This window comes from Ranitomeya variabilis, chromosome 1, assembly GCF_051348905.1.
Source record: "Ranitomeya variabilis isolate aRanVar5 chromosome 1, aRanVar5.hap1, whole genome shotgun sequence".
Classification (NCBI taxonomy): Eukaryota; Metazoa; Chordata; class Amphibia; order Anura; family Dendrobatidae; genus Ranitomeya; species Ranitomeya variabilis.
Genome location: NC_135232.1, coordinates 945718803 through 945745624, shown reverse-complemented (window position 1 = coordinate 945745624; position 26822 = coordinate 945718803). Strand labels below are relative to the sequence as shown.

At 45.1% G+C, this 26822-nt stretch overlaps 1 protein-coding gene across 2 annotated transcripts in view; it reads right to left on the bottom strand.

The window, feature by feature from the left end:
• The window catches only part of ELMOD2 (ELMO domain containing 2), a 46898-nt gene extending 21875 nt beyond the window's left edge, over window positions 1-25023 (bottom strand). Inside the window, exons 1-6 of one of the 2 annotated variants that reach the window (XM_077279232.1) lie at window positions 24911-25023; window positions 14930-15075; window positions 12775-12803; window positions 10257-10354; window positions 10020-10149; window positions 7406-7539 (exon numbers count right to left, since the gene is read on the bottom strand). In XM_077279232.1, coding sequence (XP_077135347.1) covers window positions 7406-7539; window positions 10020-10149; window positions 10257-10354; window positions 12775-12803; window positions 14930-15074 — 536 coding nt within the window. In that variant the 5' untranslated portion in view covers window position 15075; window positions 24911-25023. Of the gene's footprint in view, window positions 1-7405; window positions 7540-10019; window positions 10150-10256; window positions 10355-12774; window positions 12804-14929; window positions 15076-24696; window positions 24882-24910 lie in introns of those variants that run through there. The other variant, XM_077279231.1, reaches the window with a different exon arrangement.
• Between the last annotated feature and the right edge of the window lie 1799 nt (window positions 25024-26822).

Genomic DNA, 26822 nt, shown 5'->3' with positions numbered 1-26822 from the left:
ATCTTCCTTATGTGCTGGAGCCATGCACATAGTCAGCTGAGTCCAATACTGAGGTTTATTCTTGGCCAATGGTGTAGCATCAATACCCCTTAAGGGTATGGGACTCTGCAAAGGCTGCAAAGAAAAACCACAGCGCCTAGTGAATTCTAAGTCCATTAAGTTCAGAGCAGCGCCCGAATCCACAAATGCCATGACAGAAAAAGATGACAATGAGCAAATCAGGGTCACAGACAGGAGAAACTTAGGCTGCACAGTACTAATGGTAACAGATCTAGCGACCCTCTTAATACGCTTAGGGCAATCAAAAATAGCATGAGCAGAATCCCCACAGTAAAAACACAGCCCATTCTGATGTCTGTATCCCCTCTGTTCCGCTCTAGTCAAAATCCTATCACATTGCATGGGCTCAGGACTCTGCTCCGAGGACGCTGCCATATGGTGCACCACTTTGCGTTCGCGCAGGCGCCGATTAATCTGAATGGCCAGAGACATAGATTCGCTCAAACCAACAGGCGTGGGGAACCCCACCATAACATCTTTAACCCCTTCACCCCCAAGGGTGGTTTGCACGTTAATGACCGGGCCAATTTTTACAATTCTGACCACTGTCCCTTTATGAGGTTATAACTCTGGAACGGTTCAACGGATCTTGGCGATTCTGACACTGTTTTCTCGTGACATATTGTACTTCATGTTAGTGGTAAAATTTATTTGATATAACTTGCGTTTATTTGTGAAAAAAACGGAAATTTGGCGAAAATTTGTAAAATTTTGCCATTTTTCAACTTTGAATTTTTATGCCCTTAAATCACAGACATATGTCATGCAAAATACTTAATAAGTAACATTTCCCACATGTCTACTTTACATCAGCACAATTTTGGAACCAAAATTTTTTTTTGTTAGGGAGTTACAAGGGTTAAAATTTGACCAGAAATTTCTCATTTTTACAACACCATTTTTTTTTAGGGACCACATCTCATTTGAAGTCATTTTGAGGGGTCTATATGATAGAAAATACCCAAGTGTGACACCATTCTAAAAACTGCACCCCTCAAGGTGCTCAAAACCACATTCAAGAAGTTTATTAACCCTTCAGGTGTTTCACAGGAATTTTTGGAATGTTTAAATAAAAATTAACATTTAATTTTTTTTCACACAAAATTTATTTCAGCTCCAATTTGTTTTATTTTACCAAGGGTAACAGGAGAAAATGGACCCCCAAAGTTGTTGTACAATTTGTCCTGAGTACACTGATACCCAATATGTGGGGGTAAACCACTGTTTGGGCGCATGGCAGAGCTCGGAAGGAAAGGAGCGCCATTTGACTTTTCAATGCAAAATTGACTGGAATTGACATGGGACGCCATGTTGCGTTTGGAGAGCCCCTGATGTGCCTAAACATTGAAACCCCCTACAAGTGACACCATTTTGGAAAGTAGACCCCCTAAGGAACTTATCTAGATGTGTGGTGAGCACTTTGACCCACCAAGTGCTTCACAGAAGTTTATAATGCAGAGCCGTAAAAATAAAAAATCATATTTTTTCACAAAAATGATCTTTTCGCCCCCAATTTTTTATTTTCCCAAGGGTAAGAGAAGAAATTGGACCTCAAAAAATGTTGTGCAATTTGTCCTGAGTACGCTGATACCCCATATGTGGGTGTAAACCATTGTTTGGGCGCATGGCAGAGCTTGGAAGGGAAGGAGCGCCATTTGACTTTTCAATGCAAAATTGACTGGAATTGAGATGGGACGCCATGTTGCGTTTGGAGAGCCCCTGATGTGCCTAAACATTGAAACCCCAAAACAAGTGACACCATTTTGGAAATTAGACCCCCTAAGGAACTTATCTAGATGTGTTTTGAGAGCTTTGAACCCCCAAGTGTTTCACTACAGATTATAACGCAGAGCCGTGAAAATAAAAAGTCTTTTTTTTTTTCACAAAAATGATTTTTTAGCCCCCAGTTTTGTATTTTCACAAGGGTAACAGGATAAAATAGACCCCAAAAGTTGTGGTCCAATTTGTCCTGAGTACGCTGATACCCCCTATGTGGGGGGGAACCACTGTTTGGGCGCATGACAGAGCTCGGAAGGGAAGGAGCGCCATTTGGAATGCAGACTTAAATGGATTGGTCTGCAGGCGTCACGTTGCATTTGCAGAGCCCCTGATGTACCCAAACAGTACAAACCCCACACAAGTGACCCCATATTGGAAACTAGACCTCCCAAGGAACTTATCTAGATGTGTTGTGAGAACTTTGAACCCCCAAGTGTTTCACTAGAGTTTACAACGCAGAGCTGTGAAAATAAAACATATTTTTTTCCCACAAAAATGATTTTTAGCCCCCCAAATTTTTATTTTCCCAAGGATAACAAGAGAACTTGGACCCCAGAAGTTGTTGTTCAATTTGTCCCGAGTACGCTGATACCCCATATGTTGGGGTAAACCCCTTTTTGGACGCACGGGAGAGCTCGGAAGGGAAGGAGCACTGTTTTACTTTTTCAACGCAGAATTGGCTGGAATTGAGATTGGACGCCATGTCGCATTTGGAGAGCCCCTGATGTGCCTGAACAGTGGAAACTCCCCAATTCTACCCCTAACCCTAATCCCAACGGTAACCCTAACCACACCCCTAACCCTGACACACCCATAATTCTAATCCCAACCCTAATCCCAACCGTAAATGTAATCCTAACCCTAACTTTACCTCCAACCCTAACCCTAGCCCTAACCCTAACCCTAACTTTAGCCCAAACCCTAACCCTAGCCCTAACCCTAGCCCTAATGGGAAAATGGAAATAAATACATTTTTTTAATTTTATTATTTTTCCCTAACTAAGGGGGTGATGAAGGGGGGTTTGATTTACTTTTATAGCGTTTTTTATATCGGATTTTTATGATTGGCAGCTGTCACACAATAAAAGACGCTTTTTATAGCAAAAAAGTTTTTGCGTCTCCACTTTTGAGACCTATAATTTTTCCACATTTTGGTCCACAGAGTCATGTGAGGTCTTGTTTTTTGCAGGACGAGTTGACGTTTTTATTGGTAACATTTTCGGACATGTGACCATTTTTGATCACTTTTTATTCCGATTTTTGTGAGGCAGAATGACCAAAAACCAGCTATTCATGAATTTCTTTTGGGAGAGGCGTTTATACCGTTCTGCGTTTGGTAAAATTGATAAAGCAGTTTTATTCTTCGGGTCAGTACGATTACAGCGATACCTCATTTATATCATTTTTTTATGTTTTGGCGCTCTTATACGATAAAAACTACTTTATAGAAAAAATAATTATTTTGGTATCGCTTTATTCTCAGGACTATAACTTTTTTATTTTTTTGCTGATGATGCTGTATGGCGGCTTGTTTTTTGCGGGACAAGATGACGTTTTCAGCGGTACCATGGTTATTTATATCCGTCTTTTTGATCGCGTGTTATTCCACTTTTTGTTCGGCGGTATGGTAATAAAGCGTTGTTTTTTGCCTCTTTTTTTTTTTCTTACGGTGTTTACTGAAGGGGTTAACTAGTGGGGCAGTTTTATAGGTTGGGTCGTTACGGACGCGGCGATACTAAATATGTGTACTTTTATTGTTTTGTTTTTTTTATTTAGATAAAGAAATGTATTTATGGGAATAATATTTTTTTTTATTATTATTATTTATTTAGGAATTTTTTTTTTCTTTTTTTACACATGTGGAAAAAATTTTTTAAACTTTTTTACTTTGTCCAAGGGGGGGACATTACAGATCGATGATCTGATAGTGTGCACAGCACTCTGTCAGATCACCGATCTCACTTACATCGGTGCAGGCTTACCAGCGTCTGCTCTGAGCAGGCGCTCGGTAAGCCACCTTTCTCCCTGCAGGACCCGGATGCCGCGGCCATCTTGGATCCGGGACCTGCAGCGAGGAAGGAGGTAGGAGACCCTCGGAGCAACGCGATCACATCGCGTTGCTCCGGGGGTCTCAGGGAAGCCCGCAGGGAGCCCCCTCCCTGCGCGATGCTTCCCTATACCGCCAGTACAATGCGATCATGTTTGATCGCGGTGTGCCGGGGGTTAATGTGCCGGGGGCGGTCCGTGACCGCTCCTGGCACATAGTACCGGATGTCAGCTGCGATATGCAGCCGACACCCGGCCGCGCTCCCCCTGTGAGCGCGTCCGATCGCGTATGACGTACTATCCCGTCGGTGGTCATACGGGCCCACCCCACCTCGACGGGATAGTACGTCAGATGTCAGGAAGGGGTTAAGGGCTTCAGAAAGACCCTTTCTGAAAATTGCTGCCAGAGCGTACTCATTCCATTTAGTGAGCACAGACCATTTTCTAAATTTCTGGCAGTATAATTCTGCCGCTTCCTGACCCTGACACAGGGCCAACAGTGTTTTCTCAGCATGCTCTACAGAGTTAGGTTCGTCATACAATAATCCAAGCGATTGAAAAAATACATCTACATTAAGCAATGCCGGATCCCCTGACTCAAGGGAGAATGCCTAGTCCTGAGGGTCACCACGCAGCAGAGAAATACTGGTAACTATTTTTACTTGCTGAATGGGGTCACCAGAGGAACGGGATTTCAGAGCAAAAAACAATTTGCAGTTATTTTTAAAGTTCAAAAACTTAGATCTATCCCCGAAAAACAAATCTGGAGTAGGAATTCTAGGCTCTAAGGCCGGAGTCTGAACAACATAATCTTGAATACTCTGTACTCTTGCAGCAAGCTGATCCACACGAGAAAACAACCCCTGAACATCCATGTCCGCATCCAAATCCTGAATCACCCAGAGATTAAGAGGAAGGAAAAAGACAAAACAGACTAAAGAAAAAAAAAAATAGCTCAGAACTCTTTTTCTTTTCCTTCTTTTGAGATGCATTCAGCTCATTTTTGGCCAGTTGTACTGTTATGGTCTGGTGATTAAGGAGCGACATGCGACTAGCTCTGAGCAGGTGGTAACTATACCGACCGCAGTTCCTAATCTTAACACAGACACTAGCAGTAGCCTAGGGATGTTCCTGTCACTCCCTGGACACCTCGTCACAGCCGGAGATCTAGCTACCCCTAAAGGTAGAAGCAGGAAAGCTATCTTACCTCAGAGAAAATCTCCAAAGGATAGGACAGCCCCCCACAAATAATGACTGTGAGAGGAGAAGGAAATGACATACGTAGTATGAAACAAGATTTAGCAAAGGAGGCCACTACTAATTAGAAAGAATTAGTACAGGACAGAACACTGTACGGTCAGTAATAAAAACTAGAAAAAGTCCACCGCAGAGAAATGCAAAAATCTCCACACCTGACTAAAGGTGTGGAGGGCAAACTCTGCTGCCCAGAGCTTCCAGCTTAGCTGACTAGATACATACTGATAAGCTGGACAAATGAGCAAAACATAGAAAGTGCTAAACAACAAAGTCCACAACAAGTGAACTGCAAAAAGACAAGCAAGAACTTAGCTTTGCTGAAATGGTCAGAGTGACAGGGAAATCCTCAGAGAGCCATGACTCCAAGCTCAACAATTGACAACTGGCATTGAATTAGGGAAAAGGCCAGACTAATATAGCAGAGCCAGAAAGACGATCAGTGAAAACAGCTGCTGATGCTAAATCCAAGAAGCAGCCATACCACTCAAAAGCACAGGAGGGAGCCCAAGAGCAGAACTCACAAAAATGCTACTTATAACCACCGGAGGGAGCCCAAGAGCGGAATTCACAACACACGACCCATCTTCATTGCTCTTACTGAGGGAAAGAGGTTGTTGGCCAAAATCGCGCAATAAATGACCCCATCCTCTCTTCAAAGTGGTACAATCATCCTGTACTCTTTGCAGAAAAGCACCCCCAAAGTACGACATTTCTCCCACCATGCTTCACGGTTGGGACAGTGTTCTTGGGGTTGTACTCATCCTTCTTGCTCCAAACACGTCAAGAGGAGTTGATGCCAAAAAGTTTTATTTTGGTCTCATCTGACCACATGACCTTCTCCCATGCCTCCTCTCAATAATCCAGATGGTCATTGTGGAGCTTCAAACTGGCCTGGACAGTATGTGAGCAAAGGGCCTTGCGTGCCCTGCAGGATTATAATCCACGATGGCGTAGTGTGTTACCAACGGTAGTGTTTGAAGTTTTGGTCCCAGCTCTCTTCAGGTCATTGACCAGGTCCTCGCATGTAGTTCCGGGCTGAGTTCTGACCTTTCTCAGAATCATCCTTACCCCACGAGGTGATATCTTGTATGGAGGCCCAGATCAAAGAAAATTGACAGCCCTCATGTTTCTTTAATTTTCTAATAATTGTGCCAACAGTTGTTGCCTTCTCACCAAGCTGCTTGCTTGTTATCCTGTGGCCCATCTCAGCCTTATGCAGGCCTACAATTTTGGCCCTGGTGTCCTTAGACAGCTCTTTGGTCTTAGCAATGGTGGAGAGGTTGGAGTGTGATTGATTGATTGATTGAGTGTGTGGACAGGTGGGTTTTAACTCTTTACCTGTATAAAACAGGTGCAATTAATACAGGTAATGAGTGCAGAGTAAGCAAGCTTCTTAAAGAAAAACTAACAGGTCTGTGAGAGCCAGATTTTGTTGGTAGATGAACAAATACTAATTTTATGCAATAAAATGCAATTTAATTATTTAGAAATCATACAATGTGATTTTCTGGTGTTTATTTCTAGATTCTGTCTCACTGTTGAAGTGTACCTACGATAAAAATTACAGACCTCCCCATTCTTTGTTGGTGGGAAAACTTGCAAAATTGGCAGTGTATCAAATACATATTTTCCCCACTGTATTTGACAAGCACATGGGCTTGGTCACGTAGGACATCATGTACACCACTGCCAGGGTCCCCATCCTCTTAGTGCATGCGCACAGTGTAAATGCTGAGCATGCTTAGTGATCAGAGCAGCTAGTCCGGCAGCCAGGATCAGAATCACTTGTTTTATGTATTTGCTGTGATCTTGGCTGTGAAGGGAGTAAAGGAAATCTGGTCAAATGACCCACATTGTCACATTAAAAGTCAATTAAAAATAGTGCCCGCCCTGAAGAGTTCTTTACTAACTTCTCCTGTATGTAGACTGCAAAATACTTCTACAAGATTGCTTTGTTTTAGGCTACCGTTGTGACTTTGGACACATCACATGAAGATCACAATGTTGCATTACAACCCCAGATCTACTGACTTGACAGTTGTGAAAAATCCAAACCTACTGGATTGTGTTATTGCAGGTACTTTACAAGCTTAATCTTCAGTGTAAGTCATATACAGTATGACAAACTAGTTTTCTGCATAATTGCATTTTTTTGTTATCCTGTACTCACTTCTGTAATGGTTTTCCTATGTAATTAGAGGTTTAAATTGCCCATCATCACCCTAAATATTAAACAACAATATCAGAAAAATGATGAACCTACAATAAATTGGCCAGTCCCAGAAAGCCCATGCCACGGAAATCTGTCTTGGGATCATCACCTTGAAAGCCAATATCACCCCACTGCTTAGTGATTCTCGACTTCAGCTTCTCGTGCGGCATTAGCAAGTCCCAGAGCTGAAACAACATAAAACAAAGTGACCATGGTAATTAAAGGGTTTGTCTAAGGCCGGGGACACACTTAACGTATAAAAAAACGGTCCGTTTTTCACGGCCGAGAATCGCACAAATGTTTCAAAAACAGTGATCCGTGTGCAGTGCGAGGATGCGATTTCCTCGCATCAAATGATCCGTGTGACATCCGTATGGCATCCGTATGCCGAGAGTTTCTCGCAAGCTTGCAAAACCGACATCTAATGGATTTATGTGCTCAAATGTTCGGGAAAACATATATATATATATATATATATATATATATATATATATATATATATATATATATATATATATATATATATATATATATATATATATATATATATATATATATATATATATATATAATTGAGACACCTATATATATATTCTGTATTTATATTTCATTCAGCGCGATATCTGTGAAAAGCCGGTAATTCAATTGCCGGCTTTGCAATTCTCCTGCACAAACCCGACAGGATATGAGACATGGTTTACATACAGTAAACCATCTCATATCCCCCTTTTTTTTGCATATTCCACACTACTAATGTTAGTAGTGTGTATGTGCAAAATTTGGCCGCTGTAGCTGCTAAAATAAAGGGTTAAATGGCAGAAAAAATTGGCGTGGGCTCCCGCGCAATTTTCTCCGCCAGAATGGTAAAGCCAGTGACTGAGGGCAGATATTAATAGCCAAGAGAGGGTCCATGGTTATTGGCCCCCACGTGGCTAAAAACATCTGCCCCCAGCCACCCCAGAAAAGGCACATCTGGAAGATGCGCCTATTCTGGCACTTGGCCACTCTCTTCCCACTCCCTGTAGCGGTGGGATATGGGGTAATGAAGGGTTAATGCCACCTTGCTATTGTAAGGTGACATTAAGCCAGATTAATAATGGAGAGGCGTCAATTATGACACCTATCCATTATTAATCCAATTGTAGGAAAGGGTTAAAAAACACACACACACGATTAAAAAGTATTTTAATGAAATAAACACAGCGGTTGTTTTAATAATTTATTGCTCTCTCATTCCATTTTCAGACCCTCGCTTGGCAAAACAATAAACACACAAGATACATACCCTCTCTGATGAACTGTCATGTCCCATGAAGTAATCCATCTGAAGGGGTTAACTAATATTACAGGCACGAGCTGCGATAAACCACTCGCTCGTGCCTGTAATCCCCGGGTGCTGAAAGGAAAGCTGGATCTGTACTTACATTCAGTCGCGGTGATGCGCCCCTGCTGGATGTTCTCATGAACTGCAGCCTGGGAACTTTTTGCCACGCTCCAGGTCATATGAGGACATCCACCAGGGGGCGCATCACCGCGACTGAAGGAAATGTAGGTCAATTCCTGCTGCCGCCACAGCATTTGTAAGTATATTCCGACTATAAGACGTACTTCCAATTTCCCCCAAAGTTCTTGGGGAAAAAAGTGCGTCTTATAGTTCGAAAAATACGGTAATAAATAACATCTCCCACATCTCTACTTTACATCTGCATCAATTTATAAACACAATTTTTTTGTTAGGAAGGTAGAAGGGTTACAAGTTGATCAGCAGTTTCTCATTTTTCCAACAAAATTTACAAAACCAATTTTTTTTTAGGGACCACATCACAAGTGACTTTGGAGGGGCCTAAATGACAGAAAATACCCAAAAGTCACACCATTCTAAAAGCTGCACCCCTCAAACCAGTAATGCCAACCATGTGGCCGCTTACTGTGGTTTAGGCACAGTGGGGCTCAGGAGGGGGGCATTTGGATTTGGGAGTGCAGAATTCACTGGATTTTATTTGAGGGGGTGGGGCGGCATGTACAGCTGACACCCGCGGGAATTTCCTCCGCTGGGCAGCACTATACACTTGTTCCTCAGCATCGTTAAGAAGCGGCGCTGAGGAATAAGGCCCCTTAACGGCCACCGTTAAAAAGTCGTTAAGGGGTTAAAGAGGATTTTACACTTTTACAATGAACTAGACACGGTTCGCCTCTCCATTGCAGAGATATCAGCAAAGTTTTTGGCTCCTAGTGAGTTAATTTTCGTCAAGTCCAAGTGCATGTTACATAGATTTCACTGGGGGGTGTACTTCTTTCCCCTGTATGATGCTGAGCAATCAAACATAGACAACACTTAAAAAAAAAAAAAGAAGAAGAACACGTCCTCAGTGAAAGCCGTCAGATAATGCCCACTCGTACTTAATGAAAATTAACTCATTAGGGTCCAAATACGTTGATTGGTAAAATTTCTGCAACAGAAAGGTGAAATAAAAAAAGAAAAAACAAACAAGGTTTTATTCTGCTCTGCAGCTGCCATTACATTGTGTGTCCAGTGTTCACATGAGACATTTGGTAACAGGAGTGATCACAAGCTATTCTGAAACGTATATCTGTATATATGGCGAGCACTGAATCACTAAAGTGCTGGTTTTTCCTAAGAAAAGGACTATGAGAAGCTACTCACTTCCAGCAGCTGCTGCTCATGCTGAGGATTGTCAGCGTCATATGGCTGTTTCCTTACACTCTCCACATCCAAATACAGCTTCTTATAACCAGAGATCTGTAACAAGCATATCCTTAGGTTTATCTGAATCCTGAAAGAAAAGGCAAACATTATTAAAGCCGAGGATTTATTTTCACGGTATCTAATATAGTAGAGTCAATGTCATATAAGTCTGTGCGGTCTGTACAGGCTACAAACCTTTTATCTTTTTCCACGTTCATTTTCTTTTCTTCTACAATATCCGCCACATATCTGTCAACTTCATTTTCAACAATATTAATAGCGCATCTCAGCATCTGTTAAAATGAAAGGTCAGAACATGTAACGCATTCATTATGCTTAGGATGTCCTTTTTATGGTATTCGCCCTGTGGTAAAATGTTAAAAGGGTTGATGCCAGTATCATGGCCCAGCTAACCCACCCCATACACTCCCCAACATCTGGCACTGTTAATATGGCAGATGGAGCCTTGTATGTACAGGTCCTTCTCAAAAAATTAGCATATAGTGTTAAATTTCATTATTTACCATAATGTAATGATTACAATTAAACTTTCATATATTATAGATTCATTATCCACCAACTGAAATTTGTCAGGTCTTTTATTGTTTTAATACTGATGATTTTGGCATACAACTCCTGATAACCCAAAAAACCTGTCTCAATAAATTAGCATATTTCACCCGACCAATCAAATAAAAGTGTTTTTTAATAACAAACAAAAAAACCATCAAATAATAATGTTCAGTTATGCACTCAATACTTGGTCGGGAATCCTTTGGCAGAAATGACTGCTTCAATGCGGCGTGGCATGGAGGCAATCAGCCTGTGACACTGCTGAGATGTTATGGAGGCCCAGGATGCTTCAATAGCGGCCTTAAGCTCATCCAGAGTGTTGGGTCTTGCGTCTCTCAACTTTCTCTTCACAATATCCCACAGATTCTCTATGGGGTTCAGGTCAGGAGAGTTGGCAGGCCAATTGAGCACAGTAATACCATGGTCAGTAATCCATTTACCAGTGGTTTTGGCACTGTGAGCAGGTGCCAGGTCGTGCTGAAAAATGAAATCTTCATCTCCATAAAGCATTTCAGCCGATGGAAGCATGAAGTGCTCCAAAATCTCCTGATAGCTAGCTGCATTGACCCTGCCCTTGATGAAACACAGTGGGCCAACACCAGCAGCTGACATGGCACCCCACACCATCACTGACTGTGGGTACTTGACACTGGACTTCAGGCATTTTGGCATTTCCTTCTCCCCAGTCTTCCTCCAGACTCTGGCACCTTGATTTCCGAATGACATGCAAAATTTGCTTTCATCAGAAAAAAGTACAAGCTTCTGCCGCTGTTTATGGTTCAAAAGTGGCTTTACCTGGGGAATGCGGCACCTGTAGCCCATTTCCTGCACACGCCTGTGCACGGTGGCTCTGGATGTTTCCACACCAGACTCAGTCCACTGCTTCCTCAGGTTCCCCAAGGTCTGGAATCGGTCCTTCTCCACAATCTTCCTCAGGGTCCGGTCACCTCTTCTCGTTGTACAGCGTTTTCTGCCACATTGTTTCCTTCCAACAGACTTACCATTGAGGTGCCTTGATACAGCACTCTGGGAACAGCCTATTTGTTGAGAAATTTCTTTCTGGGTCTTACCCTCTTGCTTGAGGGTGTCAATGATGGCCTTCTTGACATCTGTCAGGTCGCTAGTCTTACCCATGATGGGGGTTTTGAGTAATGAACCAGGCAGGGAGTTTTTAAAAGCCTCAGGTATCTTTTGCATGTGTTTAGAGTTAATTAGTTGATTCAGAAGATTAGGGTAATAGGTCGTTTAGAGAACCTTTTCTTGATATGCTAATTTATTGAGACAGGTTTTTTGGGTTATCAGGAGTTGTATGCCAAAATCATCAGTATTGAAACAATAAAAGACCTGACAAATTTCAGTTGGTGGATAATGAATCTATAATATATGAAAGTTTAATTGTAATCATTACATTATGGTAAATAATGAAATTTAACACTATATGCTAATTTTTTGAGAAGGACCTGTATTTCATGAGCGAGGCAACAAGAAGTTACTATCATACTGCCCTGTTTTCAAATGTGAGGATTGAAAAAGGGGCAATATTTACGTCTGAGGACTGGCACAGATCAAGTATCATGTGTCGGCTCACTTGTATATAATGAAGAACATGATAGGATAGCGCCCCTATTTCTTAGGAGAACCTTTGGTGGCAATTTTGCTTCATCCTCAATCTTGGCCACCAGCTCTCTAGGAACTACTCATTCATGGGATACTAGAAAAGAGGATAAGTAGTCACTAGTACCCATCTACTCCATAACTCCAGCTAATGATCTACACATATTTCCAGCAATTCCATTACATTAATTTACATCATCAGATTGGCAAGGACTGACACCAGACATCCCATCAATCTGATATAGATGATCTAGCCTAAGGATAGGACATCAGTATCACAAGGCTGGACAACCCCTTTAAGTATTACATAGTATTCATTTAATTTGATGGGTTTTCTGTGTAACGCAGGACAGGACAATTCCTCTACAGCAAGAGATGATCTTCGAAGGCGCCCAAAGTACAAGGATCCTGAACACAGGACCCCCTCTTATCTCACAACTCACTGAAGAGGTTTTCTGCACTGAATAATGAATATATGATGTGATATCTATTTCTGACAATGCTTACAGATGAATATTGCTCTTACCTTACTTTTTGAGTGTTCCAATGAATATTCTAAAATAGAAACAGAAAGCGGTTTAGCTGCATAATCATATTATACATTGCAGAACTGAAGGAGTCAATATTCAAAAAGAACTTTACTCGAACTTGTGAGGATGTCCCAGGTACTAAACTTCAGCATAATCCATTTTGTATGGATGGGTTACTAACATATCGGTGCTGCGGAGTTGCATTGGTCTTTTACACATACAAGGCAGCCTGTTAATGTATGCAAGTTTCACTCGCTTGCTATAATTGCTAGTGCTTCTTGTTAAACAGTCTATGCAATTACCAGGCTCAAACTGGCCCGCCGGCAAATTCTGCAATGGGCCCCGGGTCCATGCTAAGACCCTGAGCTGGGCCATACCCATCACAGTCACAGATGGTGTTACCATGACCAAAGCAGAGGGGGCCCGCCGGTAAAACTGCTAGTTTCCGCTGAATGTACATCCTCGGATGCACAACCAGCTGAAAATATTGCAGAGCACAGAGCCATTTGTTCCCACCCCACAATACCTCTACACGCCGGCCCATCAGAAGACAGCGAGTGACATCGTAACCAGTGTAATGACTGCATTGTGCTGCCTGCGATGTGCGAGCTTACATGCAAGAAGCAAATGGGAGAGAGAACAGGTCAGCAGAATCGGGTTTGTGGTTTTTTTAACCCCTTAACGACCTCCGATATGCCTTTTAACAGTGGCAGTTAAGGATACGTAAACCAACTTAAGCTGAAGTTTAAGGGTGTAGCGCTGACCCCCCCCCCCCCCCCAGGGTCGGAATTTCTCCGGGGGTAGCGGAGACCCTGGAGAACATGATTCGGGTCGTTTTTTACAGACCCCGGTGTTGCGATCGCAGTTATTAACGGTTTAACAGTGACCGCAAAAAAAGAGCTGATTTTCCATTTAATTTCTCTCTCCTCTGATGTGATCGCACATCAGAGGAGAGAAATAGGGTACCAGGATCCCTCCATTGTCCCTGGATCCTTCAGCATCCTCCCGTGATATCCCCTGGGCCGCCGGCGTCTTCTTCTGGGAGAAAATGGCATGCACCCGCTGAGATCTGCCAGCCAGCACCCGGCAACAATAGGAGATTTTTCCTATTGGTTCAATTTTTCTATCACAGTGATCAAAATAAAAACAAAATTGTAAATAACCCCATTAGTTAGGGAAAAATAATAAAATAAAATTAATATATTTATTTCCATTTTTCCATTAGGGTTAGAGTTGGGCTAAATAAACGCAAGTCATAGCGAAGAAATTTTACCACTAACATGAAGTGCAATATGACACAAAAAAACAATCTCAGAATCAGTGGGATCCGTTGAAGCGTTCCAGAGTTATAACCACATAAAGTGACAGTGATCAGAATTGTAAAAATTGGCTTGGTCATTAAGCAGAAAATTGGCTCTGTCACTAAGGGGTTAAATTAGCATGTAAAGAGAACAACATTATACCACAGAATGAGACACACTTTGCAAATGACTCTCTGGCCTCCATACTGTATAATGTCGCCTTCTTTGGCCCCTAAGCAGTATACAGTAGGTGGTATAATGCATAACATGGAGGCAAGAATGGGGGACAATATACTATAGGAGCCAGAATGAGGGACATTATACAGTATTTAGGCCAGAATGGGGGACATTATACAGTATTTAGGCCAGAATGGGGGACATTATGGGGGCCAGGAGCTTGATGCGAAATGACCGTCAAGGGTGCTTCTTATAGGTTATAGTACACTATCTATGTACTTTAGTATAAGTGACACCCTCCTCCTGTTTTACTAATATTGTCTTAAAGCATTGATTACCTTGGTTTTTTTTATTTGTTTATGTGTGAGTATCCGTCTTCAATGCTTAGATATTAATTATTCATACTTTTTATTGTTTTGCTCAAACATTCAAGACTGTGGGGTCATTGCTCACCTAGTTGTTGTTTTATTTTATGTCTGATTATGTATGTTGATCAATTGTTTTCAATCATTGTCAACAATAAATATATTATATTAGATTTTTTGACCTTTGCACATTTTTTGCATAAGCACCGTATTTCTAGATTTTGCTGTGCATATAAGTTTTAGACTTAAGCTAAGGATACTAATGTATGTTTGGCACAAGACTAAAAAAACAACATAAGAGACTATACCTATCCTATGTGTCCTTCGTGCACCATCCTTGGAGCCATTACAAATCCTCTGCAGCTCACACTTTCCATCTATTCGTCTTAGGAACCATTTCAACCAAAATCTAAAGTAATTGCTGTAGACATACTGCCAGATATAGAGAAGCATCCTAAAAAAGGAAGAAATAATTAACGTTTGCAAACATATCTTCAGATAGAGAACTATCATTGTGAAAATGCAACCCGCAATTACACAATAAGATGGTGTAACAGACTGTAATCATAAAATAATAAAATTTGATTACAATGTAACTATAGGGTTAATTAATCTGTGGCATGCCAAGTGTTGTGAAACTAAAACTCCCAACATGGTCTGACTGCCTGTAGCTGTGAGGGAATGCTTGAAGGGATGGTTCACAAGAGCTGGAGTGCTAAAGGTTACCACAACAGGGCTTATTTATCAACTCTTTAAGGGCATGTGCACATGATCAGGAATTGGCAGCGCTTTGGACGCAGCACATGTCCACAGGTGATTCCGCATGTGTTCACTAAACCGTGTGGATTCACTGCATCCAATAGATTGTATGGGTGAAATTTATCTTGCAGAGACTAGGGTCTGCACAAGATAACTAGACATGCTGCGGTCTGGAAAGACGCGCCGCATGTCCATCTCTGCGGGTGAGCCGCGGGCATCTCTGGACACACAGTGGGCATGGGATTACTTGAAATCTGGCCGCTGCGGGTTGGACACGGCACAAGTACGCAGCATCCAACCAGCAGCATTTACTGATAATCTGCACATACCCTAAAAGGTTTTTATATTGATGATCTATACTTGGATCGGTGGGACCCGGCACCCCAACTGTTGAGCTGGAATGGATGTATATAGTGTAAAGCGCTCGGGTCTGTACAGTGTTTACCGGCTGCTGCAGATGGGATCCTACAAAAGAGAATGAGAACGGATCTGCAGTACCCGGCAGCTATGCTGCTCTGTGCAGTACACTGTTTACACTCATTGGGTGCGCCACAGTACAACAAAAGGGAAAAAAAGAAGAAAAATAGGGATCGGTCACCTTTAGTATTTTATGTGGGGTTCATGTATTCATTAGTGGCAGTGTGCTGATGTTTGTATATGTTCGTATACTGGCCACATAGCGTATTTGTGTACTTGTACATTATGTTAATAATATAGGTGTGTGGCCTCTAGGATGTTTTTTCTTTTTTTGTAGTACATATTTGGGAGTGCGGCCCAGTCCGGGCCTCAGCACCAGTGATAAGTGAACGTGCTCGGATAAGGTGTTATCACAGCATGCTCCGGTGGTAACCGGGTGTCTTCTACGTGCTCGAATAATATGATATGAGTCCCCGTGGCGGAGTGTCTCTCAGCTGGTCGACAGCCGCAACACATGCAGGGATTGGATTACCTGTTTGTTAGGCAATCCCAGCATGTGTTTCGGCTGTTGAACAGCCGCAGGAACCTGAACATATTAGTCGAGCACATCGAAAATACTCGTTTACCACCCGAGCGTGCTCAGATAATACCTTATCCCAGCACGTTCGCTCATCACTGCTCAGCACCCTTATCCACACATCCTTCCCACACAGGGTTTTAAGTGCTAGCTACCCCTGGTTTCCTTTTCACTCCCCATCCAGATGAGGCCTTGTTTGGCACACGGAGAGGTAGGACATATAGTAGTTAGGGACGTTCCATATTAAAAGTGCTCCCTGATCAACAAATGCTAATGAAGTACCTTACATTTTTAAAGGGAACCTGTCACCAGGTTTTTCCCATATAATCAAGGACCACCACCTTTCAGCCCAGTGTTCTGGAATGCTGTATATAAGTCTCCAAGCCACCATGCAAAACAAAGAAAAGAGCTTTTATTATACTCACATACAGGGCGGTCTGGTCCGATGGGCATCGTTCTTCTTGGTCTGGCACCTCCTCTCTTCTCGCGATGCCGTCCTCCTTCTCTGCTTTGTGTGGATGACGCATCCTTTGTCATCCACACAGTATTCCCCATCACGCACGGAGAAAAGCCAAAGAGCGCCGGTGCATGCGTGCTATAGTACATTGCTCTGCCTTCAGCAGGACAGAGAGAAGTGCGCAATGACGAACACTGTGTGGATGACATAGGGCACGTCATCCACACGAAGCAGAGAAGTATGATAGCAATGTAAGGAGAGGAGGTGCTGGACCAAGACCAGCGAGCCCCATCATACCAAACCGCCACCTAGGTGAGTATAATATATGCGCTATTTGTTTTGCCTTAGGCTTCTTTCACATTTCCGTCAGTACTGGGCCGTCACAAACAGTCGGCCCGACGTACCCTGTGCACAACGTGGGCAGCGGATGCAGTCTTACGACGCATCCGCTGCCCATTGTGAGTTCCGGAGGAGGGGGCGGAGTTCCAGCCACGCATGCGCGGTCGGAACTGGCGGATTCGACGGACGAAAAAACGTTACATTGAACGTTTTTTCGTCTCGACGGACCGCAAAAACACGACGCATCCGTCGCACGACGGATGCAACGTGTGTCCATCCATCGCAATCCGTCGTTAGTTCAAGTCAATGGCAAAAAAACGGATCCTGCGGGCACATTTGCAGGATCCGTTTTTTTGCCATAACGACGGATTGCGACAGCCCACAGAAGACGGAAGTGTGAAAGAAGCCTTACAGAAAGTCTTGAAACTTGAATTATGCACTATTAAGACATGAGATGAGATAGAAGGTGCCACTCACTCTGGAGGACGTAGCCTTTTCATACAATACATGAAGGACCATTAATTTGAGTGGCCGTCCTGTCATAATATGTGTACTCTGCAGTGGCCAAAGTTTCACCTAGTGAAAAGTCTGAAGTCAGACCAAGAGTCTGAAAGCCATGTCCTCTGAAATTCACATAAATCTGCACACTCAGCCAAGAAAAAGAAGAAAAGTAGGTGCCCCACGTGACAGCGGATTATACTCCAACAGGACAAAGGCGGATCAGGCATTCAGACATCTAAAATACCAAATCTTCACCACCCCCCACATGGGGGTAAAGGTTCAGTAGGCATTGCCCACCATCATGGAGAGAGCCAGTATATGTATGTGTACAAACCAGCAACTTATCCTGCTCAATGACCAAAACAATCTCATTAGAAGAAACATTAAAACAAAACCAGCACAAAATCTGGAGCACTTAAAAAATACTTTTCTAAAGATCTGTTTATGTGTGTACTGTAATACAGGGACTATTCGGCAGGGTGTTTATATATACAGACACGATTGCTGGTGTTTCTGGGAGCTCGGAGGACCTGACAGGTTTCCTATAAGGGTATGTTTCCACATTCAGGAAACGCTGCGCGTTTGACACTGCGCAGAACCGCAGCGTCAAACACGCAGCGTCCAGATGTTACAGCATAGTGGAGGGGATTTTATGAAATCCTGTGTCCACTATGCGTGGTAACACGCATCCGGCAGCCCTGCGATTACGGACATGTGGCGCGTCTTTTAAGATCGCAGCATGTCCGTGTACCTTGCGGCGACGCTGTGCCACCGCAAGGTATATCACAGGGCCCTATGTGTGGGGTGCGGAGATTCCGGATGTGTGCAATGAGCACATCCGGCATCATCGCGTCACAGAAGGGGGCGGAGCTTAGGGCGGAGCGGGTTTGCCGCTCCATCCAAACCGCCGGCCATCCTGAAGGTGGACATGTACCCTATGAATACAGCTCACTGTACTATCCACAAATGCAGCTGAAAAGCTCTATCATACAGAAAAGAAGCCATCTATCAACACAATCCAGACACGCGGTTATCTTCTCTGGGCCAGATCTCATCCAAAATGGACTGAGGCAAAATGGAAAACTTCTGGGGTCAGATGAATCAAAATTGTGTATGGAAACCACGGATGCCGTGTCCTGCACACTCAAGAGGAGTGGGACCAGTTTTCAGCTGTAATGCAGCGGGGTTGGTGCAGTGTGACATGCAGTGACAACAGGAAAGTTCACAGCAAAACGTGTTTAATGTCCAAACTCACACAGTGCACAGCACGCAGTATCCTCCGGATCGCAGCCAGGAAACAAGACAGTCCGTGACTGGTTGCCGTGGGCGACTGCACTGCCGTGTACACTGAGGGTGCCAGGCCTTTTGGCTCCGTTTGGCCCTCTGTTGCCTCACACAGGATGAGATCTGCAGAGCCTTCTGCTCTGCCTGCTTGCAAGACCAAAACTGACACACCCCACCCTCTGCCGCAGGGGCTTCTTTATTTCTTTTCTTTTTTACAAAAGAACCTGTGGCTGTCAGCCTCATGGAAAACCCGGGGCCGGAGAAGAAACAGTCTGCCCCACTACCATCCTGTAGTCCGTTTCAAAAATAAAAGCCCAGAGCAAGTTTTCTTAAATCTGCCTTGGACAAATAACTTGCCATAGATAAACACTTACTTCTATTCTACATTGCAACCACAGCTATGCCTGTGACTGCAATGCACTCTCACAGCCTCCATTTGCTTCTCTGCACATCTGAGGGAGACAGAGCGACCCTCGCATATAACACCGGTTACTGCCTCACACAGCATACAATTTAATAGCCTGCATCTCTGATGGCATGGGATTGCATTAGTGTCTATGTTTTGGAAAGCTAACACGTCTTGGAAAACACAATCAATGCTGAGCATTATACAGAGGTTTTAAAACATATGCTCCCGTCCCGGCAATGTCTATTTCAGGGAAGGCCTTGGATATTTCAGCCATACAATGATAAACCACATCCTGCATCCAGCACAATAGAAAAGTTTGGGTAATGAACTGGTCCGGTGAAGCCCAGAGCTTTCACGAATAGAAAACATTTGGAGCATTATGAAACGAAAAATACAGCAAACACCGAGGACTGTTGAGCAGCTAAAATCCTACAACATTCCAAAATGGGACAACTTCTGGAGTTTTGGGAGTGTAATGATTTCACTTCTCAGACATTTATAGACTGTTGTACAAAGAAGAGCAAGTTCTACACAATGGTACACATGACCCCATATGTGTAGCAGCGCCTGCCGCATACAGCGTCCCTGTATGTGTAGCAGCACCTGCCATGTACTGCGTCCCTGTATGTGTAGCAGCGCTTGCCGTGTACCGCGTCCCTGTATGTGTAGCAGCGCCTGCCGCGTCCCTGTATGTGTAGCAGCGCCTGCCGCGTACAGCGTCCCTGTATGTGTAGCAGCGCCTGCCGTGTACAGCGTCTCTGTATGTGTAGCAGCACCTGCCATGTACCGCGTCCCTGTATGTGTAGCAGCGTCTGCCGTGTACCGCGTCCCTGTATGTGTAGCAGCGCCTGCCGTGTACCGCGTCCCTGTATGTGTAGCAGCACCTGCCATGTACCGCGTCCCTGTATGTGTAGCAGCGCCTGCCGTGTACCGCGTCCCTGTGTGTGTAGCAGCGCCTGCCGTGTACCGCGTCCCTGTATGTGTAGCAGCGCCTGCCGTGTACCGCGTCCCTGTATGTGTAGCAGCACCTGCCATGTACCGCGTCCCTGTATGTGTAGCAGCACCTGCCATGTACCGCGTCCCTGTATGTGTAGCAGCGCCTGCCGTGTACCGCGTCCCTGTATGTGTAGCAGCGCCTGCCGTGTACCGCATCCCTGTATGTGTAGCAGCGCCTGCCGTGTACCGCATCCCTGTATGTGTAGCAGCACCTGCCGTGTACCGCGTCCCTGTATGTGTAGCAGCACCTGCCATGTACCGCGTCCCTGTATGTGTAGCAGCACCTGCCATGTACCGCGTCCCTGTATGTGTAGCAGCGCCTGCCGTGTACCGCGTCCCTGTATGTGTAGCAGCGCCTGCCGTGTACCGCATCCCTGTATGTGTAGCAGCGCCTGCCGTGTACCGCGTCCCTGTATGTGTAGCAGCGCCTGCCGTGTACCGCATCCCTGTATGTGTAGCAGCGCCTGCCGTGTACCGCATCCCTGTATGTGTAGCAGCACCTGCCGTGTACCGCGTCCCTGTATGTGTAGCAGCACCTGCCGTGTACCGCGTCCCTGTATGTGTAGCAGCACCTGCCGTGTACCGCGTCCCTGTATGTGTAGCAGCACCTGCCGTGTACCGCGTCCCTGTATGTGTAGCAGCACCTGCCGTGTACCGCGTCCCTGTATGTGTAGCAGCACCTGTCGTGTACGCGTCCCTGTATGTGTAGCAGCGCCTGCCGTGTACAGCATCCCTGTATGTGTAGCAGCGCCTGCCGTGTACCGCGTCCCTGTATGTGTAGCAGCGCCTGCCATGTACCGCATCCCTGTATGTGTAGCAGCGCCTGCCGTGTTCCGCGTCCCTGTATGTGTAGCAGCACCTGCCGTGTATCGCGTCCCTGTATGTGTAGCAACACCTGCCGTGTACCGCATCCCTGTATGTGTAGCAGCGCCTGCCATGTACCGCATCCCTGTATGTGTAGCAGCGCCTGCCGTGTACCGCGTCCCTGTATGTGTAGCAGTGCCTGTCGTGTACTGTGTTCCTGTATGTGTAGTTCTGTCTGCCATGTACTGTGTTCCTGTATGTGTAGCTCTGCCTGCCATGTACTGTGTTCCTGTATGTGTAGTGGTGCCTGCCATGTACTGTGTTCCTGTATGTGTAGTTCTGCCTGCCATGTACGGTGTTCCTGTATGTGTAGTAGTGCCTGCCATGTACTATGTTCCTGTATGTGTAGTTCTGCCTGCCATGTACTGTGTTCCTGTATGTGTAGTTCTGCCTGCCATGTACTGTGTTCCTGTATGTGTAGTTCTGCCTGCCATGTACTGTGTTCCTGTATGTGTAGTAGTGCCTGCCATGTACTATGTTCCTGTATGTGTAGTTCTGCCTGCCATGTACTGTGTTCCTGTATGTGTAGTTCTGCCTGCCATGTACTGTGTTCCTGTATGTGTAGTTCTGCCTGCCATGTACTGTGTTCCTGTATGTGTAGTAGTGCCTGCCATGTACTGTGTTCCTGTATGTGTAGTTCTGCCTGCCATGTACTGTGTTCCTGTATGTGTAGTTCTGCCTGCCACGTAGTGTGTTCCTGTATGTGTAGTTCTGCCTGCCATGTACTGTATTCCTGTATGTGTAGTAGTGCCTGCCATGTACTATGTTCCTGTATGTGTAGTTCTGCCTGCCATGTACTGTGTTCCTGTATGTGTAGCTCTGCCTGCCATGTGATGTGTTCCTGTATGTGTAGTTCTGCCTGCCATGTACGGTGTTCCTGTATGTGTAACTCTGCCTGCCATGTACTGTGTTCCTGTATGTGTAGTTCTGCCTGCCGTGTACTATGTTCCTGTATATGTTCTGCCTGCCATGTACTGTTCCTGTATGTGTAGTAGTGCCTGCCATGTACTGTGTTCCTGTATGTGTAGCTCTGCCTGCCATGTACTGTGTTCCTGTATGTGTAGTTCTGCCTGCCATGTACTGTGTTCCTGTATATGTAGCTCTGCCTGCCATGTACTGTGTTCCTGTATGTGTAGTGGTGCCTGCCATATACTGTGTTCCTGTATGTGTAGCTCTGCCTGCCATGTACTGTGTTCCTGTATGTGTAGTAGCGCCTGCCATGTTGTGTTCCTTTATGTGTAGTAGTGCCTGCCATGTACTGTGTTCCTGTATGTGTAGTTCTGCCTGCCATGTGTTCCTGTATGTGTAACTCTGCCTGCCATGTTGTGTTCCTGTATGTGTAGCTCTGCCTGCCATGTACTGTGTTCCTGTATGTGTAGCTCTGCCTGCCATGTTGTGTTCCTGTATGTGTAGCTCTGCCTGCCGTGTACTGTGTTCCTGTATGTGTAGTTCTGCCTGCCATGTACTGTTCCTGTATGTGTAACTCTGCCTGCCATGTACTGTGTTCCTGTATGTGTAGCTCTGCCTGCCATGTACTGTGTTCCTGTATGTGTAGTTCTGCCTGCCATGTACTGTGTTCCTGTATGTGTAGTTCTGCCTGCCATGTACTGTTCCTGTATGTGTAGTTCTGCCTGCCATGTACTGTGTTCCTGTATGTGTAGTTCTGCCTGCCATGTACTGTGTTCCTGTATGTGTAGTTCTGCCTGCTGTGTACTATGTTCCTGTATGTGTAGTAGTGCCTGCCATGTACTGTGTTCCTGTATGTGTAGTTCTGCCTGCCATGTACTGTGTTCCTGTATGTGTAGCTCTGCCTGCCATGTACTGTTCCTGTATGTGTAGTTCTGCCTGCCATGTACTGTGTTCCTGTATGTGTAGTTCTGCCTGCCATGTACTGTGTTCCTGTATGTGTAGCTCTGCCTGCCATGTACTGTTCCTGTATGTGTAGTTCTGCCTGCCATGTACTGTGTTCCTGTATGTGTAGTTCTGCCTGCCATGTACTGTGTTCCTGTATGTGTAGCAGTGCCTGCCATGTACTGTTCCTGTATGTGTAGCTCTGCCTGCCATGTACTGTGTTCCTGTATGTGTAGTTCTGCCTGCCATGTACTGTGTTCCTGTATGTGTAGCAGTGCCTGCCATGTACTGTTCCTGTATGTGTAGCTCTGCCTGCCATGTACTGTGTTCCTGTATGTGTAGCTCTGCCTGCCATGTACTGTGTTCCTGTATGTGTAGTTCTGCCTGCTGTGTACTATGTTCCTGTATGTGTAGTTCTGCCTGCTGTGTACTATGTTCCTGTATGTGTAGCTCTGCCTGCCATGTACTGTTCCTGTATGTGTAGTTCTGCCTGCCATGTTCTATGTTCCTGTATGTGTAGTAGTGCCTGCCATGTACTATGTTCCTGTATGTGTAGTTCTGCCTGCCATGTACTGTGTTCCTGTATGTGTAGTTCTGCCTGCCGTGTACTGTGTTCCTGTATGTGTAGTTCTGCCTGCCATGTACTGTTCCTGTATGTGTAGTTCTGCCTGCCATGTACTGTGTTCCTGTATGTGTAGTTCTGCCTGCCATGTACTGTGTTCCTGTATGTGTAGTTCTGCCTGCCATGTACTGTGTTCCTGTATGTGTAGTTCTGCCTGCCATGTACTGTGTTCCTGTATGTGTAGTTCTGCCTGCCATGTTGTGTTCCTGTATGTGTAGTTCTGCCTGCCATGTACTGTGTTCCTGTATGTGTAGCTCTGCCTGCCGTGTACTGTGTTCCTGTATGTGTAGTTCTGCCTGCCGTGTACTGTGTTCCTGTATGTGTAGTTCTGCCTGCCATGTACTGTGTTCCTGTATGTGTAGCTCTGCCTGCCGTGTACTGTGTTCCTGTATGTGTAGTTCTGCCTGCCGTGTACTGTGTTCCTGTATGTGTAGCTCTGCCTGCCGTGTACTGTGTTCCTGTATGTGTAGCTCTGCCTGCCGTGTACTGTGTTCCTGTATGTGTAGTTCTGCCTGCCATGTACTGTGTTCCTGTATGTGTAGTTCTGCCTGCCATGTACTGTGTTCCTGTATGTGTAGTTCTGCCTGCCGTGTACTGTGTTCCTGTATGTGTAGTTCTGCCTGCCGTGTACTGTGTTCCTGTATGTGTAGCTCTGCCTGCCGTGTACTGTGTTCCTGTATGTGTAGTTCTGCCTGCCATGTACTGTGTTCCTGTATGTGTAGTTCTGCCTGCCATGTACTGTGTTCCTGTATGTGTAGCTCTGCCTGCCATGTACTGTGTTCCTGTATGTGTAGCTCTGCCTGCCATGTACTGTGTTCCTGTATGTGTTCTGCCTGCCATGTACTGTGTTCCTGTATGTGTAGCTCTGCCTGCCATGTACTGTGTTCCTGTATGTGTAGTAGTGCCTGCCATGTACTGTGTTCCTGTATGTGTAGCTCTGCCTGCCATGTACTGTGTTCCTGTATGTGTTTTTATAATGGGGAACTCCACAGCCCTCACCTGGTGGAGGAGCAGCCTCAGTGTTGGTCGCAGCACCGCACGTATACGAGCAGATGTGTATCGTTACACAGGAAAGCTGTCAGGACACGTCACAGCACAAGCGAGCTGTTACATTGGAGGTAAGTCAGGAGCAGCCATGTTGTTGGCGCCCATCCTATAGAGCCCAGAGCAGCGCTGCCTCCGCCATAATGGCTGCTGTTGGAGACCTATTTACCTCCTGTCGCGCGGCCTCTAGTGTTGCATGACGCAGATAACAGAGCGACTAGAACCCGTCACTATGGAGACCCCAGAATTCCGCAGTGGCGCCGAGGGAAGCTGTTATATGCGGCTCTTCACACTGCTTGACCTTACCCACGTGCTAGAGCCCCGGACACAGCCTGTCCTAGTGTCCTGTGCCCGTGTCACCAGTAGCGCATGGGCGACGCTACAGTCCACACTACTAAGCCTGAGGTTGCCCTGTGTTCACATCTGCCATTGGTGCTCTGTCGTAGCTCACATTGCGGTGTGGCGCTGGCATAGTCAAAACCAGGGACCCAAAGCCCTAATCCCGGGACAAGTCATTGCGGCCCATAATGAGATGACTGGCTTCATCAATGTCGGTGTCAGCCCTTCCCTCAGAACAGCGGCATTACCAAGCTGCCACCTGTAAGGCTATGTGCACACGTAGGAAATGTGGTGCAGAATTTTCTGCACTAAATCTGCATCTGCAGATTTGATGCAGTTTCTGCGCAGTTTCTGTGCAGTTTCTATGCAGTTTCTGTGCAGATTCTATGCAGTTTCTGTGCAGTTTCTGTGCAGTTTCTATGCAGTTTCTATGCAGTTTCTATGCAGATTCTATGCAGTTTCTGCGCAGATTCTATGCAGTTTCTATGCAGTTTCTGTGCAGTACAATGTAAATCAATGGGGAAAAAAAAAAGCTGTGCACATGGTGCAGAAAAATCTGCAGCAGAAACGCTGCAGAACTGCACAAAATAAGCGACGTGCACTTCTTTGAAATCTGCAGCATTTCTGCGCAGATTTTTCTGCACCATGTGCACAGCTTTTTTTTTTCCCATTGATTTACATTGTACTGTAAATCACAGTACAGTTCTGCAGCGTTTCTGCAGCAGAAAAATCTGCTGCAGTTCTGCACCAATTCTGCACTAAATCTGCATCGTGTGCACATACCCTAAGGCCCCGCCACGTGTCCGCACACCCATCCTAATCTATGGGGCTGTGCACATGTACAGGCAGCACGTATGACATTAGTGTGACATCTGTGTGGCAAGTACCAGAATGGAAAGCAGAATAGTATTGAAAGATTTGTATGGTTAAAGACTAGATAGTGGCCCGATTGTAACGCATTGGGTATTCCAGAATGCACAGCCACGTAGTATATAACACAGCCCACATAGTATATAGCACACCTCACATAGTATATAACACAGCCCACGTAGTATATAGCACAGCTCACGTAGTATATAACACAGCCCACATAGTATATAACAGCCCACGTAGCATATAGCACAGGCACGTAGCATATAATACAGCCCACGTAGTATATAGCATAGCCATGTAGTATATAGCACAGCCACGTAGTATATAACAGCCCACGTAGTATATAACAGCCACGTAGCATATAGCACAGGCCACATAGTATATAACAGCCACGTAGCATATAGCACAGGTGTCAGGACTCTGAACATTTTTTACCTTTTGCGCATTACTGCCCTTTTTCAAGATGGCGTCTTTGGTCTCGTGCACTGTGTCTCCTGCTATAAAACTCCACCCCAGCCTTCAGTCTGTGCTAGAGTATTCTGCCTTGCATCCACCTCCTGACCTCTGATTACTCCCTGGCTATATACCTGCTCCTGTGAACCTGTGTGGTGATCCTGCTACTCTGCTCTGAGTTCCTGCTGCATACACAAGTTTCCAGTAATCCTCCTTCATCTGTTGTTCGTGTTTACTTCCATCTGCATTTGCTGGTCATGTAAGCTGTTTCTGCTTTGCAATAACCTGAGACTATTAACCAGGCCTCCCTGGTTAAGCTATGATTTGAACTGCCTAATAAGCATATCTATCTGTGCCTGGACTAAGACAAGGATTTATTTGTGTCAATTATCCTCAAGAATAACTGTGCTTCATAG